Source organism: Phaenicophaeus curvirostris, chromosome 1 (assembly GCF_032191515.1).
Source record: "Phaenicophaeus curvirostris isolate KB17595 chromosome 1, BPBGC_Pcur_1.0, whole genome shotgun sequence".
NCBI classification, from domain to species: Eukaryota; Metazoa; Chordata; class Aves; order Cuculiformes; family Cuculidae; genus Phaenicophaeus; species Phaenicophaeus curvirostris.
The window spans coordinates 181,757,325-181,770,570 of NC_091392.1; the positions used below are offsets into that span (position 1 = coordinate 181,757,325).

At 48.5% G+C, this 13,246-nt stretch overlaps 1 protein-coding gene across 1 annotated transcript in view; it reads left to right on the plus strand.

The window, feature by feature from the left end:
• Positions 1–1,828: 1,828 nt before the first annotated feature.
• The window catches only part of LHFPL6 (LHFPL tetraspan subfamily member 6), a 151,029-nt gene continuing 139,611 nt past the window's right edge, over positions 1,829–13,246 (plus strand). Inside the window, exons 1-2 of the mRNA XM_069882053.1 lie at positions 1,829–1,846; positions 4,739–5,289. Coding sequence (XP_069738154.1) covers positions 4,905–5,289 — 385 coding nt within the window. The 5' untranslated portion in view covers positions 1,829–1,846; positions 4,739–4,904. The remainder of the gene's footprint in view (positions 1,847–4,738; positions 5,290–13,246) is intronic.

The following is a 13,246-nucleotide window of genomic DNA, read 5'->3' on the forward strand; positions in this document are numbered from 1 at the left end:
CTCCTTTCTGTCAGCCACACTGTGGGCACATCCACATTCATGTTTTGGTGTGGATCAAGGGCATGCGTTTGGAATAAATCTCTACATTGTCCTTGCTTACCACTTTTTGGTTTACTTGGCAGTGGTGGGTCCACAAAGTGGGTGCAGATGGCACTAAAGCAGAAGAGAGGTGCTGGGAGTGTATTTGATGCACGAGTGCTCATAGGGCCCTCAGTCCACAGGCCCAGGGTAGAGTGAATCTGAAGAAAATACTATGGAGAAGTGTCAACATCATTCAGGTTCTCAGCAGCAACTGATTGGATCAGATTGATCCACATTACCTGCTAATATAGATGTATACTAAGTGGAGGTAGTCTACAGGGAGTCAGGGGCACGGCTCTTTTAGGAGTATGCTCTCATTGCCTTCCTTGTGAAATACATTATTGCATACATTCTAGCACTTAGCCTGTATTTAACCTACTTCTTTTATTAGAAGCACTTTTCGTTAAAGAATAGCTTGAAATGTTACAAAGAAAAGCTCAGTCTAGCTAGATACTCTCCAATCCATTTTTTATCCCTTGAGAAAAATCTCAATAGTGTTCTGATTGTAAGACTTTCCATTATGGGGAGAATGTAGAAAGTCTTATTTTTTAAAAAAAAATCCAGTAGAGTGACTTCGTAATTTAATTCTGAGTGTGACTATCAAATGGTGTAAACATAGACTGAGTACAATAAACCTTACTTCCATTTGGCATTAATAATATTAATCATCAGTACTTAAATCACATGCCACGGTAAAAGAAACATTAACAAAGAGATTTTGCATGTCTCTTGCTGACATAATTTAAACCTGGCATAAAATCGTCTTCTGTCTGAAGGAATTTATTCAAGCTGCAGGGTGCAGAGGAAAAAGGAGGAGAGGAAAAAGCAAGAAACCTTTTTTTGTCCCAGAGGCACCGTGTGCGCCTTCCCTTCTCAGCCCCAGAAGGCAACCCCCTCCCCCTAAAACTTTCCCACTTAAGATACTCTGGGAAAGGGCTGGGGCACCCGTGTCAGCGCTCGACCCAGCGCAGCCGGGATGAGCTGCTCGGCACTCCGGTCACATTTTCTCTCGCTGTGCACCGGCTCCCGAACTGCTGCGCTCAAAACGCTGGGTCAGCAGCTCGCACGCCGATTCGCACGCACACACGCTTCTTATCACACGCACACCATCAGATTAGCCCGCATTTTCCCTCGGAAAGGCTGCAGCCTGCCCCCTTCCCTTTGAACACTCCTTCCCCGCCGGCTTTTTCCTCCTCTCCTGCCCTCTCCTCCTCTCCCTCCCGAGCTTCACTGCCCCACCGAGGCAGCAGCGGAGCCCGGCGGCGCCGCAGCACTCCCCGCAGCACCCGGGACCCACCGCTCCTTGTCCCCGGGAGGGCTCCGGGAGCCGGCAACCCACCGCTCCGGCCCCCGGTCGCTGTCGCCCCAGCCTCGGGGAGCCCCAGCTCCTCCGGTCCCCGAGACTCCCCCACCCCCGGCTGCACCCCCGCTCCCTCCCCTGGGAGCCGGACCACCCCGCCCCGGGAGCGCCCCCTCGTCCCCCCGGCTCGGCGGCGGGTCCCGCCCGGGGAGGCGGTGGCGGGGAAGGGGGAGGAGAGGCGGCGGAGCGCGTTGCTTCCCGAGGAATCAAACAGGGCGGGGAGGGAGGAGAGGGACGTGCGGAGGAAGGGAGGGAAGGACGGGCCGGGCTGGGGAGGGTCCCGATCCCGGTCCCGCCCGCCTCGGAGCTCCCGTGTCGCCTCCGCGCCGGGGCCGCGGGGAAAGTCGCTCGGGGCGGCCCCGCGACCGCGTGTTACCCGCAGCCAGACCCGCGCCCGGCGTGGCGGTAAGTGACCATCGCCTCCCCGGCACCCCCAGCCGCTCCCTCGGCACCCCATGCCTCCTGCACCTCCTCCCTCTCCCGGACCCCTGCGCTCTCGCACTCCTTGCACGCTGCATCCCCTGCACGACTTCGTATCTGCGATTCCTCAGAAACCCCTTCCCCTCCCAGATCTCTTCTCACCCTGCCCGGCTACATCTTCTGCTTCCCCCCACCCCACTCCCACCGACTTTTCCCTCCTCCTCTATCCCCTTCCTCGCCCGGAGACGCTGCTCAGCCGCCTCCTTTGCCGGTTCCTCCGGACCCTCCGGGCTCGCTTGTCCTCCCGGCTCCCCAGCTTTCTCATCCCCTTGCCGTCCCGCATCCCATCTCCCCCGGGTCTCCGTCCTTCCCGGATCTCCCTGCCACCCGGGACCGCTCTCGTTTCCCAGCCCTTCTGTCCTCCCGGCTGCCTTTCCAGCTCTTCTCCGTTCACAACGCCTTTTCTCCCAGCCCCTGCTCCTCCCGGACCCCCTTTTCTCCCAGCCCCTGCTCCTCCCGGACCCCCTCTTCTCCCAGCCCCTGCTCCTCCCGGACCCCCTTTTCTCCCAGCCCCTGCTCCTCCCGGACCCCCTCTTCTCCCAGCCCCTGCTCCTCCCGGACCCCCTCTTCTCCCCCTCTTCTCCCAGCCGCTGCTCCTCCCGGACCCCCTTTTCTCCCAGCCCCTGCTCCTCCCGGACCCCCTTTTCTCCCAGCCCCTGCTCCTCCCGGACCCCCTCTTCTCCCAGCCCCTGCTCCTCCCGGACCCCCTCTTCTCCCAGCCCCTGCTCCTCCCGGACCCCCTCTTCTCCCAGCCCCTGCTCCTCCCGGACCCCCTCTTCTCCCCCTCTTCTCCCAGCCGCTGCTCCTCCCGGACCCCCTTTTCTCCCAGCCCCTGCTCCTCCCGGACCCCCTTTTCTCCCAGCCCCTGCTCCTCCCGGCCCCCCTCTTTCCCAGCCCCTGCTCCTCCCGGACCCCCTCTTCTCCCAGCCCCTGCTCCTCCCGGACCCCCTCTTCTCCCAGCCCCTGCTCCTCCCGGACCCCCTCTTCTCCCCCTCTTCTCCCAGCCGCTGCTCCTCCCGGACCCCCTCTTTTCCCAGCCCCTGCTTCTCCCGGCCCCCCTGCCCCCCATCCCCGCCCCTCCGGGCCCCGCGGGCGCTGCTCCTTCTCTCCCCGCATCCTTCCCCTCGCATCACCCCAGCGAGTTTTGGTTCCCGGCCGCCGCCTTCCCTCGGGGGGAGCCGGATCTCCCGGCCGCCCCCTCCTTCCCCCGGAGGCTGGGGCGCGGGGTTTCGGGGCCGCAGGGCGAAGCCGCCTCCCCGGAGAGCGCCCCGGCTCTGCGCTAGCGGGGATGCTGCCCGGCTGGAGCCGCTGGGTTTGCAGGTCCCGACCCCGGGAGCCTCCACGCTGCCCCCTGTTTCCAGCAGCGCCTCTTCCCCCAACTCAGACCACGATTTTCCCCGAGTGCTGTGACCCACTTTGCCTTAGACAATTGGTGCCACGCCAAGACACGGGCAGATCCATCTCCAGAAGATGCCTCTGGAGGGATGGAGGCACCTTATGCCCCTCTCACAAGTTTTTGTCCCCAGGGGTTTGATCTCCTGTGAGCACAAAAGCATTTCTGTGGATAGGCTACAAGTAAATAGCTGTATACGTGTTTAATAGCAGAATAGGCCTTTTTTTTTTTTTTAATGTTATAGAAGAGATTTGTTTTTCTTAGTGTTTTAAAAGTAAACAAAACTTTTCTGTGGTACACATGCTTAATTTCACTTATAGGCTTACAAACTGTTTCTCTACATTCCCTTTTTGTATTGAAGTAGTATTCATTTTATTGCCTGTACATAGATTGGTTTCACTGATTGGCATCTAATCATGCTAGAAAGAAAGCACCTTTAAATAGCCATCAGAATTAATTTGGCAGCAGTTGTAGGAAATTATCTTAAATTCACAAATGCAAGTTGGAGTGATGATCCAGCATGAGTTTCACAAGGAACACACCCCCAGCCTCTGGAAAGCAGTTTGTAGGTTTCTGCAACTATCAAAAGTGCTTGGTTGCACTGGTCCTGAGCTTAGAGGCTTGGAGTTGTCTGAGAAGGATGCAGAGTGTTTAAGGCTTCTGGGTTTGAGCTGGGAAGAGGCAAAGAAGGAGCTCAGCAGAGTGCAAGCAGGAATACTGAAAGATCCCTTGTGTTTGAATCACATGCTGCTTGTTGTTTCTTGGGAATGAATCCAGAAGATGTGGCAATGTCTTTACCTGGTAGGAGCCCATCTGGAACTGGGATTCCTGGACATCAAGCGATAAAGGACTCCTATTGCACAATGATGGCGATAACTTAAGGGAGTGCTGGAAAAAAAGTCACCTTGTAACACTTCTCTTGGGGCTTTGTTAATGAGGTTTACCTCTGCCACAGTGGTCTGATCTTAAAAAGCCTTGGGTACTGGGAATAGTTTTGCACTGAAGCCGTACATAATGTGAAGTACATTCCCCTGATGTCAAAGGAGGAGGGCCTGACTAGCTAAGGATAAATGAGACCTCACCTTTTTTCTCTATTGGTATGGGAACAATCAAGACTTATGATGGAGAAAAGTGAGTAGGCAAGTACACAGGGAACCCCAGAAGGTGGCTGCAGAGCATTCCTGGATGCTCACAGCAGCCTGTGCTGGCTGGGCTGCCTGTCACTGCTGTCCCACCATCCCCTGCAGTCAGTATTGCTGACAGCGGTTCTAGCAGCTGCTTGCAAGAATGGGACAGAAAAGTGAGATGTCTAATGAAAAGTCTTGTAGGAAGAAAAAACACTTGGACAGATAAACACTTTATTTCTCATGACGGTATTACTGAACTTGTCTTCTCCTTTTTTTGTGTTTTGTTATTTAATATAGAGACCTTTGTCTTCATGATGGGAGGAAATATCCCCTCGGCTGTTAGGGTCCAAGCTTCTCCCAGGCTGAGGATTTGTCAAGGCTGAGAGACTCTATAAAACGCCTCTGAAATACGCAGCTGCTTTTCTTTCTCCCCGTCGTGAGGGGTCTCGGAGCAGATACAGAAATGGCCTCCAGCCTCACATGTGCCGGCGTGGTCTGGGCATTCCTCTCCTTCCTCTGTGCTGCTGCCTCCTGTGTGGGCTTCTTCATGCCCTACTGGCTCTTAGGATCTCAGCTGGAGAAGTCAGTTTCCTTTGGCACTTTCCGGAGGTGTTCCTACCCGGTGCGGGATGAGAGCCGCCAGACAACCGTGATGGTGGAGCAGTGTGGTCGTTATGCCTCCTTCCAGGCCATCCCAAGTGCCGAGTGGAGGATCTGCACGGTGGTGACAGGCCTGGGCTGTGGGCTACTCCTCTTGGTGGCCCTGACGGCACTCATGGGCTGCTGCGTGTCCGATCTCATCTCCAGGACCGTGGGCAGGGTGGCAGGAGGCATCCAATTCCTGGGGGGTAAGTGCTCGTGTGGGAAGGGGGTGGGGGTATCTCCAGGATGTTGGTTTGCATGTGTGGAGACCACCCTGGTACTTCGGGAAGAGGAAGGAGTGGGCCAAGCTTTCTTCTAGCGAGGGAGACTGATTGGCTCCCTTGGTGATTGAGCTGTTTGTCTGCACACCTGAACGTGGCTCAAAGATGCAGCCGCCTTTGGTCACTTTCTTGGGCTTATTCCCTGCCTGATCGCTGTGCAACCTTTGAGAGTTGTATGCCAAGTTGGGTTCTGCGGGCCAGTGCCTGTGCAGTGGTTTTGTGGGCTGTAGTTTCCAGTGGAGCTCAGCCAGAACGGAGGTACCTGGAGAAGTGTGTGGGCTGCAGAATCCCATGGAGCATTGTGGTTTTGCAGAGGAGAGGCTGAGTTATGTGGGAACACCTTCCTACCCCCCTCCCTGGCACAGCTCCCTTCACCTCTGCTCTCTGTGGCTGTGTGGATCTGGCAACAAGACTGTGGACCAGGTTTGAAGTGGGGATTGTTTATCCCTACTGTAGGTGGCCCACCGTCTTCCAAGAGGAGCCTCGCCAGGCTGTCTGACCCACACTGCCCATTGATGGTGCTGCGGGTTTGTTGAGTCTATGGGCTAGACAGTGTGTGGGAGAATCACCTCCCCTCCTTTTTTTAGCTTGTAATTGTATGGAGTATTTGTAACTGTGGAGTGTTTGAAGGGTATGAGACAATAAACAGGATCCTCAAGTGGTTTTTTTATGGGGCAGTTTTCCCAGTAAATCATCACTCTCTTGTTATCGGTGACGAACGGCTCAGTGGCACTCACTTTTGACTGGTGCAAGTGCTCCACCACCCTCGTGTGCTTGCCGCTCTAAAGGGATGCATTTCCCTGAACTTTGAGTGCCAGGGCAGTGCAGGCACCGGTGTTTTGGGTGCCCTGCAGTGTCTGGTTCCAGCCAGGCACCCCAGCTTCGGCTGCAGAGGAGCAGGCTGCAGTGGGACCCCTGCTTCTTCCCCCTCCAAACAGAAACTTGCTCTACAAGGACAGTCTGGGTACATCCCGAGTCAGTAGCCCTAAGGAAGCACAAGAAAAAAAACTCTGATACCATTCAGTTCAGGGCAGACAACCAAGGCAAGCCATATCCCCCCGTGTCAAGACTCCAGCCAGGCGATGTCAACGTAGCTCCCTCTTGCTGCGGGGAGTCCTACCTCCAAGTATTTGTGTAGTTTCTGCACTACCTCCAAGTATTTGTGTAGTTTCTGCACACTTTATAGCAAACCAATCCTGGCACTTCACTCTTCTCTCAGCTTTGCAACCCACAGGCATTCCTGTGTTTAATCTGGCTGACAATTTGAAAGTACAGCAGCTGCTGGAGAGTTAACTCTGCTGGAAGCTACAGTTCCAGCCAGGGAGTGGAGGGGATTTTTGGTTTGGTGACAGACTGCAAGCCTTCTTGGTCTGGCTATTTTCACTTAGAGCCATCACAAGCTTGCGCTTTAACCATCCCCCTCTTTCCAACTGCTGGCTCGGCTCATCTGGTTTTAATTTGCGTTTGGCCCCTTTCTCGCAGCCGTGCTCCCCTGCCGGCCCACAGAACGGGGCTGGCCATGCCTGTGTCTGCTCACAGCCACCCCAGCAAACACAGCAGCTCTAGCTCTGAGCAGCCGACCTGGGGGACACGGGAGGGACACTGCTTTCCCATGACACTGGTGTGACTGAAGGTGTGCACCCTTCTCTGAGGTAGGATGGTGGCTCCTGTGCAAGGAGGTGAGAGGTCCCTTCAGACCGCACCATGGCCAGCCCTGGAGCTTGTCTCAGCTGAGCAGACAGCATCCCATCCTGCCTGGAAGGGCATGAGCAGGTAGTGCTTGTCCTTGGTAGGTGACAATTCAAAGAAATGTGAACTTGTGATGTGAAACGAAAATTGCCAACAACTTTGCTTACAGTTCAGAAATTAGTTACACAGCATGTCTAATTTTCTCCTCTGCTGGCTTTTATGGTTGTCTCTCATTTCACTTAGTGCTGCTGGAAGTGTGTAAGAAATGAACAAAGTGAGAACCCGTCATTTTGTAACCTGCTTAAAACCCAACTGTGAGGACACGAGGGAGAGGCCGGGTGGTGAAAGTTAATAACTTGGTTGAACTGAAGGGACATATTAGGCTAAAGATCCAATCCTTACATCTTTAATCAGATCCTTAGCTTCTATAAATCAGTATAGTTTCATTACTTAAATGATGTGACTACATTTATTCTGATGTCTAAGTTAGTCACTATAATTATTAGGTTGTTTTATGTCAAGATAGCCACAAGCTGTTCAATTTATTTGCTAACAGGGAATGTCAGTTCTTTGTTCCCTGTACTATAGTTATTTACCGTGATGTGTGCTTTGAATATGGCTCAGTGGCTGTATAGTGATTGTCATTTTAATTGGTCCCCACTTGGAGATCTGACCAAATAAAATCCTCACAAATATTTTTTTTTTACTGGGGAGAAGAGACCCTTCTTATCTCTATATGAAGGAAACGTCTGGGGAAATAAGCAGCCCTCTGAGTGATGCTACTAATTCATCCTCTGTGTTAGGGCAAGGAGAAGGATGGGCAGTTTCACTTCCTTTTCATCTGAGTCACCTGCACTAACATCCTGCTCTGTCTGCAGCCCTAGTGGTGGAGGATGAGTGTTGGAATAAACTATGTTTCTCCTGAAGTTAGAAACCAGCTTAAAGACATGCTCAGTGTGTCTAGTAAATGGCTTTAGTGATGTTCCGTGAGTCTAGATCCAAGTAAGTTTCTCAACATGATTTAATAACATGGACTTGATGAGAAACTAAGCCACTAAGACAACAGAGTATTATGGGAGGCCCATGTTGGGGTGAGATATGCAAGCCCCTGAAACAGTGGTGAACCAAAACGCTAAGGTTGCTAAAACTAATTTATTTCAACACTGAAAGCATTTTTACTGCTGTGAAGAGGTGGCAGAGAGATTTGCTTACCAGAGATGGTGAGCAAACAGCCTGATCCACTTCTTCTAGCAAAGCAAAGGGGGAGTAACTCCAAGTAGGTCAGTGAAATAACACCTGTATAAAAGTAGCGCAGCTTGCACTAGGTAAACGTTGCCAAGATTTTACAGCTGGGATTTCCCCAAGTTTTAAGTGGCAACTCAGGGGGGTGAATTATTCATGAATGCTTATACCATAAATTTGTTCTCCTCATAAAAAATGAGTGGCAGAACATGCAAGAAACTGCAGATCCACACAGAGTCAGAAGGGCTCTTTAGATATGGGTTGATCTTACGTTTTTAGTCTATATTTGCTATTTCAGATAATCCTGGCCACAGAGCATACATGTATTTCAAGACAACTCTGGTATGATACATGCTGAGTTTCTGTTCCTAGTATGAAGACTGCATCTTAGACTTTTCCTCTTTGCAATTATAGAAACCGCTTCCTTTCCCATGCATGATCACATGGTATCTCTGTAGTCATTACATGAAAAACAATGTTATTTTTAGTCTGTTTTCTAAAGCAATTCGGTAGTGGGCAACAAGTAGCCAACACCCCAAGGCCAACCATTTCTTTTGTGACTGTCAGTGGTCTGCAGCCCACAGCCAGCAAACTGCTGCTGCAGTGTCTCAGAACGTATTTCATGGACTTTTTTGTTGGATTGCTTCAAGGAACTGAGGACTGTGGTGAAAGTTATGCTGTCTGTAACCTCTTGAGGGCACAGTTATGTAGACGGATACAGTCTTCACCTGCAATAGTAAGTGCAGTGTTTTCAGCTGGTTTCCTTTGAATGTTTGGAAGACTGAGGCATATATAATGTAGCTAGAATACATTTCAAGCTTGTATCTTTGACCGTAACTATTGAGGGCATAACAGCAGGAAGTGAAGTTTAACAAATCCATGGCAAATTGGAGTCTGTAATTATTGATCTTCTTTTCATTGTGCCATGGCAAGTCAATTCCACTTAAATGGGGACACTAGAAAATTGCAGGTAGGTAGCTCAGATACAACACACTAATTTGGTGAGTAGTTTCGCTCTCTGAATGCAGAGCAATGATTTTAAGAACATAGCAATAATTTGAAGAACATAATGAACTTAAAGGTTAGCCAATTTTATGAGAGATAGTGGATCAAAAGACACAAGTATTGCAAGGATGGTCAATTTAAAGAGTATTATGCTGGCAAGGTGAAGTGTTTCATTAAAATGGTCAATGCACAGGAATTATAGATGCAATCTACACAAACTCAGAGCTTCTTTTGGCTGTGTAGCTCTGACAGCTAAGTCAAGCTCAGAGGGGTATGGGTCCAAGGGAACAGCATGAAACAACCTGCTGACTTAGACACCTCTCTGGAACTGACACTTTGGCCCTGATTTGAAGTGGCATCAAAGTGAGCTGTCCCCATGATTATAGAGTAGCCATGTGGTTTGTATTGCCATGTTTATTACCGGTTGTTCACTGATTTTACTCAATAAATGCACAAGTTTTGCTGCTCTCTTCAGTAAAAGAGCAAAATTTCCAGCAGCACCTTGTCTGTTTCTCCTTATTTCTCTGTCTTGCTTTCCATGTGTCTCATAGGAGTGTCGAAACACCTGAAAATATGGTCCTTGAATTGCTGGTTAGAAAAAGCTGGAAAGCTCTTGAACTGGGCAGGGGTGATGAATGGAACATTCAACTGTTTGGCATAAAGGGGAAACTGATCCTAACAACTTCTGATTTTGTGTCAGAAAAATAAAAACAAAAAGTGGCCTTCTAGAAAAAGCTCTTAGCATCACATAAAATTGCTTCAAAATCCTTTGTCATGTCTCCCTCGCCAATAGTGGTCATAATAGTTTCCGTCACATATAGACTGCTCAGTACAAGTGTTTGCTGGATGCAGACAGCAGAAAAAGGAGGAGTACTCTAATCAAGATGAGGAGAACATTTGAGTGTGGGATGATGCCTCTGTGTTGCCTGTGAGGAAATCTTAGAGAAAGCCTTTGAGATTTTGGGTGAGAGATCCAAAAGGGAGACAGATCCGAAGCATATATGTTAGCATATTAATGACCAAATCTGACTTTTCAGGTGAGATAGTCAAGGTCTAAAGTGTAGGTAGCAGAGAAGGGAAGAGCACCCAAGTCATAGCACTGTGAGACCATGCAGAGAAGCTATCCTTCAAAGAAAATGCCTGGGGAAACAATTAAAGAAGTAAGAAGAGCTCTTGGAAGAGATGTAGTCGCTGAACCTAAGGGACGATCATGTTTCTAGAAAGATGGCTAGTAGTCAAAGCCAACCCATGGGTCGAGGAGAATGAAGTCAGTCTCAGTTCTGACACTGGCTAAGAAGTAGTCATTAGGGATTTTGGTGAGGGTAGTTTCAGTTGACTATATGGACTAGAAACTCGTGGGAAAGGCTTGTGGGGAGTTGGAGGAAAAGAACAGCAGTGACCAGTAACCGTTACTTTGTTGGAGAGCTGAAGTGAGACTTTGCTTTGTGCCTGGAATACTAAAGTCAGGATCATTTTCTGCCTTTAGGGAGAAAATGTAACTAGGAAGAGCCTTATCAGGGACAGGGAAGATACGAAATGCTCAAGACTTCCAGGAAGGAAATATTTACCTTAGACTCTCTTGCAGTTCTCCCAGGCTTGTCTTGTCCATTTCCCCCATCTATACATATTCTTCTCAACTCCCCTTGAAATTTGTACCTGGAAAAAAAACCAGGCATAATAACATGTAAAAATCATCTTTTGTTTCTTTCATCTTGTATAGCTTAATGTATTTTTCAGAAGGGTAACTTACTCAGAGAGGCTGGGGTGGGGCGTCTGCTTCTGTCAAACAGCAAGCAGCAAGCTCTGTTCTTCAGCTTCAAGTTAGCTGCTCAGGTCTGTTTTGCCACATCTTCCTCTCTCTTTCCTCTTGTCAGATGCAAAGCTTCAGTGACTTTGCTGTGGTCATGTAGACATGTGACAAGGCAAACCTCATTCTATACAAAGACAAGCTGTGTGCTGGGTATTAATCTAGTGTATACATGCACATATAAAGGCACTGCAAGAGGGGCATATGAAAGGAGCAGATGCCTCACTGGGAGGTAACGAGGAAGAGCAAACAAGGAATACGGCACTGTTAAATGTTGCTAGTGAGTGATTGCATGCCGTGTCACAGGCTCGTATATTCAGCAATAATAAAGTCAGCAGAGAACACTGTGACTATGTAGTTTGAAGTCTGCTGTAGCATGGATTGTGTAGAACAGCCTTCATATAATTTTGGTTTGAACAAGAATATATCTCTGAGGAAAAAAACCCCAAATTCTAATCTTAATTGAATTACTTTCAGAAAAGTAGGATCTTCATAAGCTGTTCCAGCAGTGAATTACCTTGACTGCTTTTCTTTCAGATTATTAATACAAATATTAAAATTGTAGCACCAAGAATGTGTAATTGTAAAATTAGTTTCCTGATTGTCATTGTTTTTTGAAGGTCCAACAGTTACCTTATTTTTAATCCATTTAAGCTGCGCTATGTTGTGATTTCTTTACTAGAACAATCTCTATAGAAGTGCTTCATAGATGCTGTGTTTCACACCAGTAGTCTCTCCAGTTTTCTGTAGGCATCCACCAAAACATTAACTGCAGCGTATAGTTTTCCAGCTTCATCCCTTTTTGGCTTTACTTTGACCTGCTGAATTGCATCCTGTGACTGCTAGTGGTGATGTTCTACTTCCCAGCCCTACAAAGTACCTTTACATACTGTGGTACGGTGCAGACTCAAATGCTTGGGTATGAGTTTGGAGTAGGTAAGGCAGGAAAATGTTATTGTTTGAGAAGATGATTAGAAGAAGGTAATTTTGACAGTGATGTTAACTTAACAGATTTTGTAGCGTATGTTTTACTGAGCATTAGCCATCTCTCTCTGTTGTATTCAAACAGGAGTTAAAATACAAGACAAATTCAGGACTGAACCTCAGCTGATGCAATATATGTTCTCTGTCACTCTCAGTTTATAATTTATATTATTTAGATTCCTATTGCCTTGATCAGATGCAGCCTGTATTGCTTTAATCTTTTCTCTATGCATGGGCTACCAAATCTGACTGGAGGGGAATAATAGTGCTTATCTGAAATACGTTAGAAAAGGTGCAGACTTGGGTTCTGCATATTCTTACGAGAGGATCCCGTTTCCCATGGTTGCCTTCACCTTGCTCACAGAAGTTCCCACTGCAGCCCAGCTAAAGGTGGTTGCCCCAACAGATCTAACAGCACAGGTTTTTGTGTGGTTGTTGCCTAAGGAGTTCTGCTGGAGAAGACTTGAGTTAGCAAAGATTTGCTATATAAGCTAGCACCAACCATTTTAATGAAGCATGTTAGGGAGGAAGGAGCAGTAATAAATGTTATTGGTCATAAAGTGCAGAATCAGTAGCTCTGAGGAGGCTATCTCTGCATGCAAGGTCATGAGCAACGTGAAGCAAGCATAGAGTTGTAATGCTGTTGGTATAGTGTAGATGCAACTTGAAGAAGACAAATTACACGGAGAGTAGTCTTCATACTTTATTGTCTTTGTCTTTTTTCTTTCTGTCCCTGACCACTTCAGATATCTTGACTCTTGGGGTGTTTCAAAATCTTACTAATAAATCAGCAGGGCCCGTGTGGGCTGCAAATTTTTGTGTCCTTTGGAGTCAGTGACAGCACAAATAACATCCATATTTCTATCCTGGAGGTAAGATTATTTGGTTGTGACATTAGCCTAAAATGAGTGTGTTTCTGAGGCTGAGTTTCTTCTTGAAGAGTTACCTCAGTGAATTATCTTGTTTATACCAAATTGTGCTTTCAAACATACATTCAGTTTTGTTGTGATTTGGTTTTGGTTTTATGTTTCTTTTAATTAGATTTGCTCCTAATATAAATTTTGGCTAAATACAGTGGAAAAAAAAAAATGTAGATTTTCAGCCTGGAGCGAATTCTACAAGTCAGATTTTAGGTGCTCTGGAAGCACGTTTAAC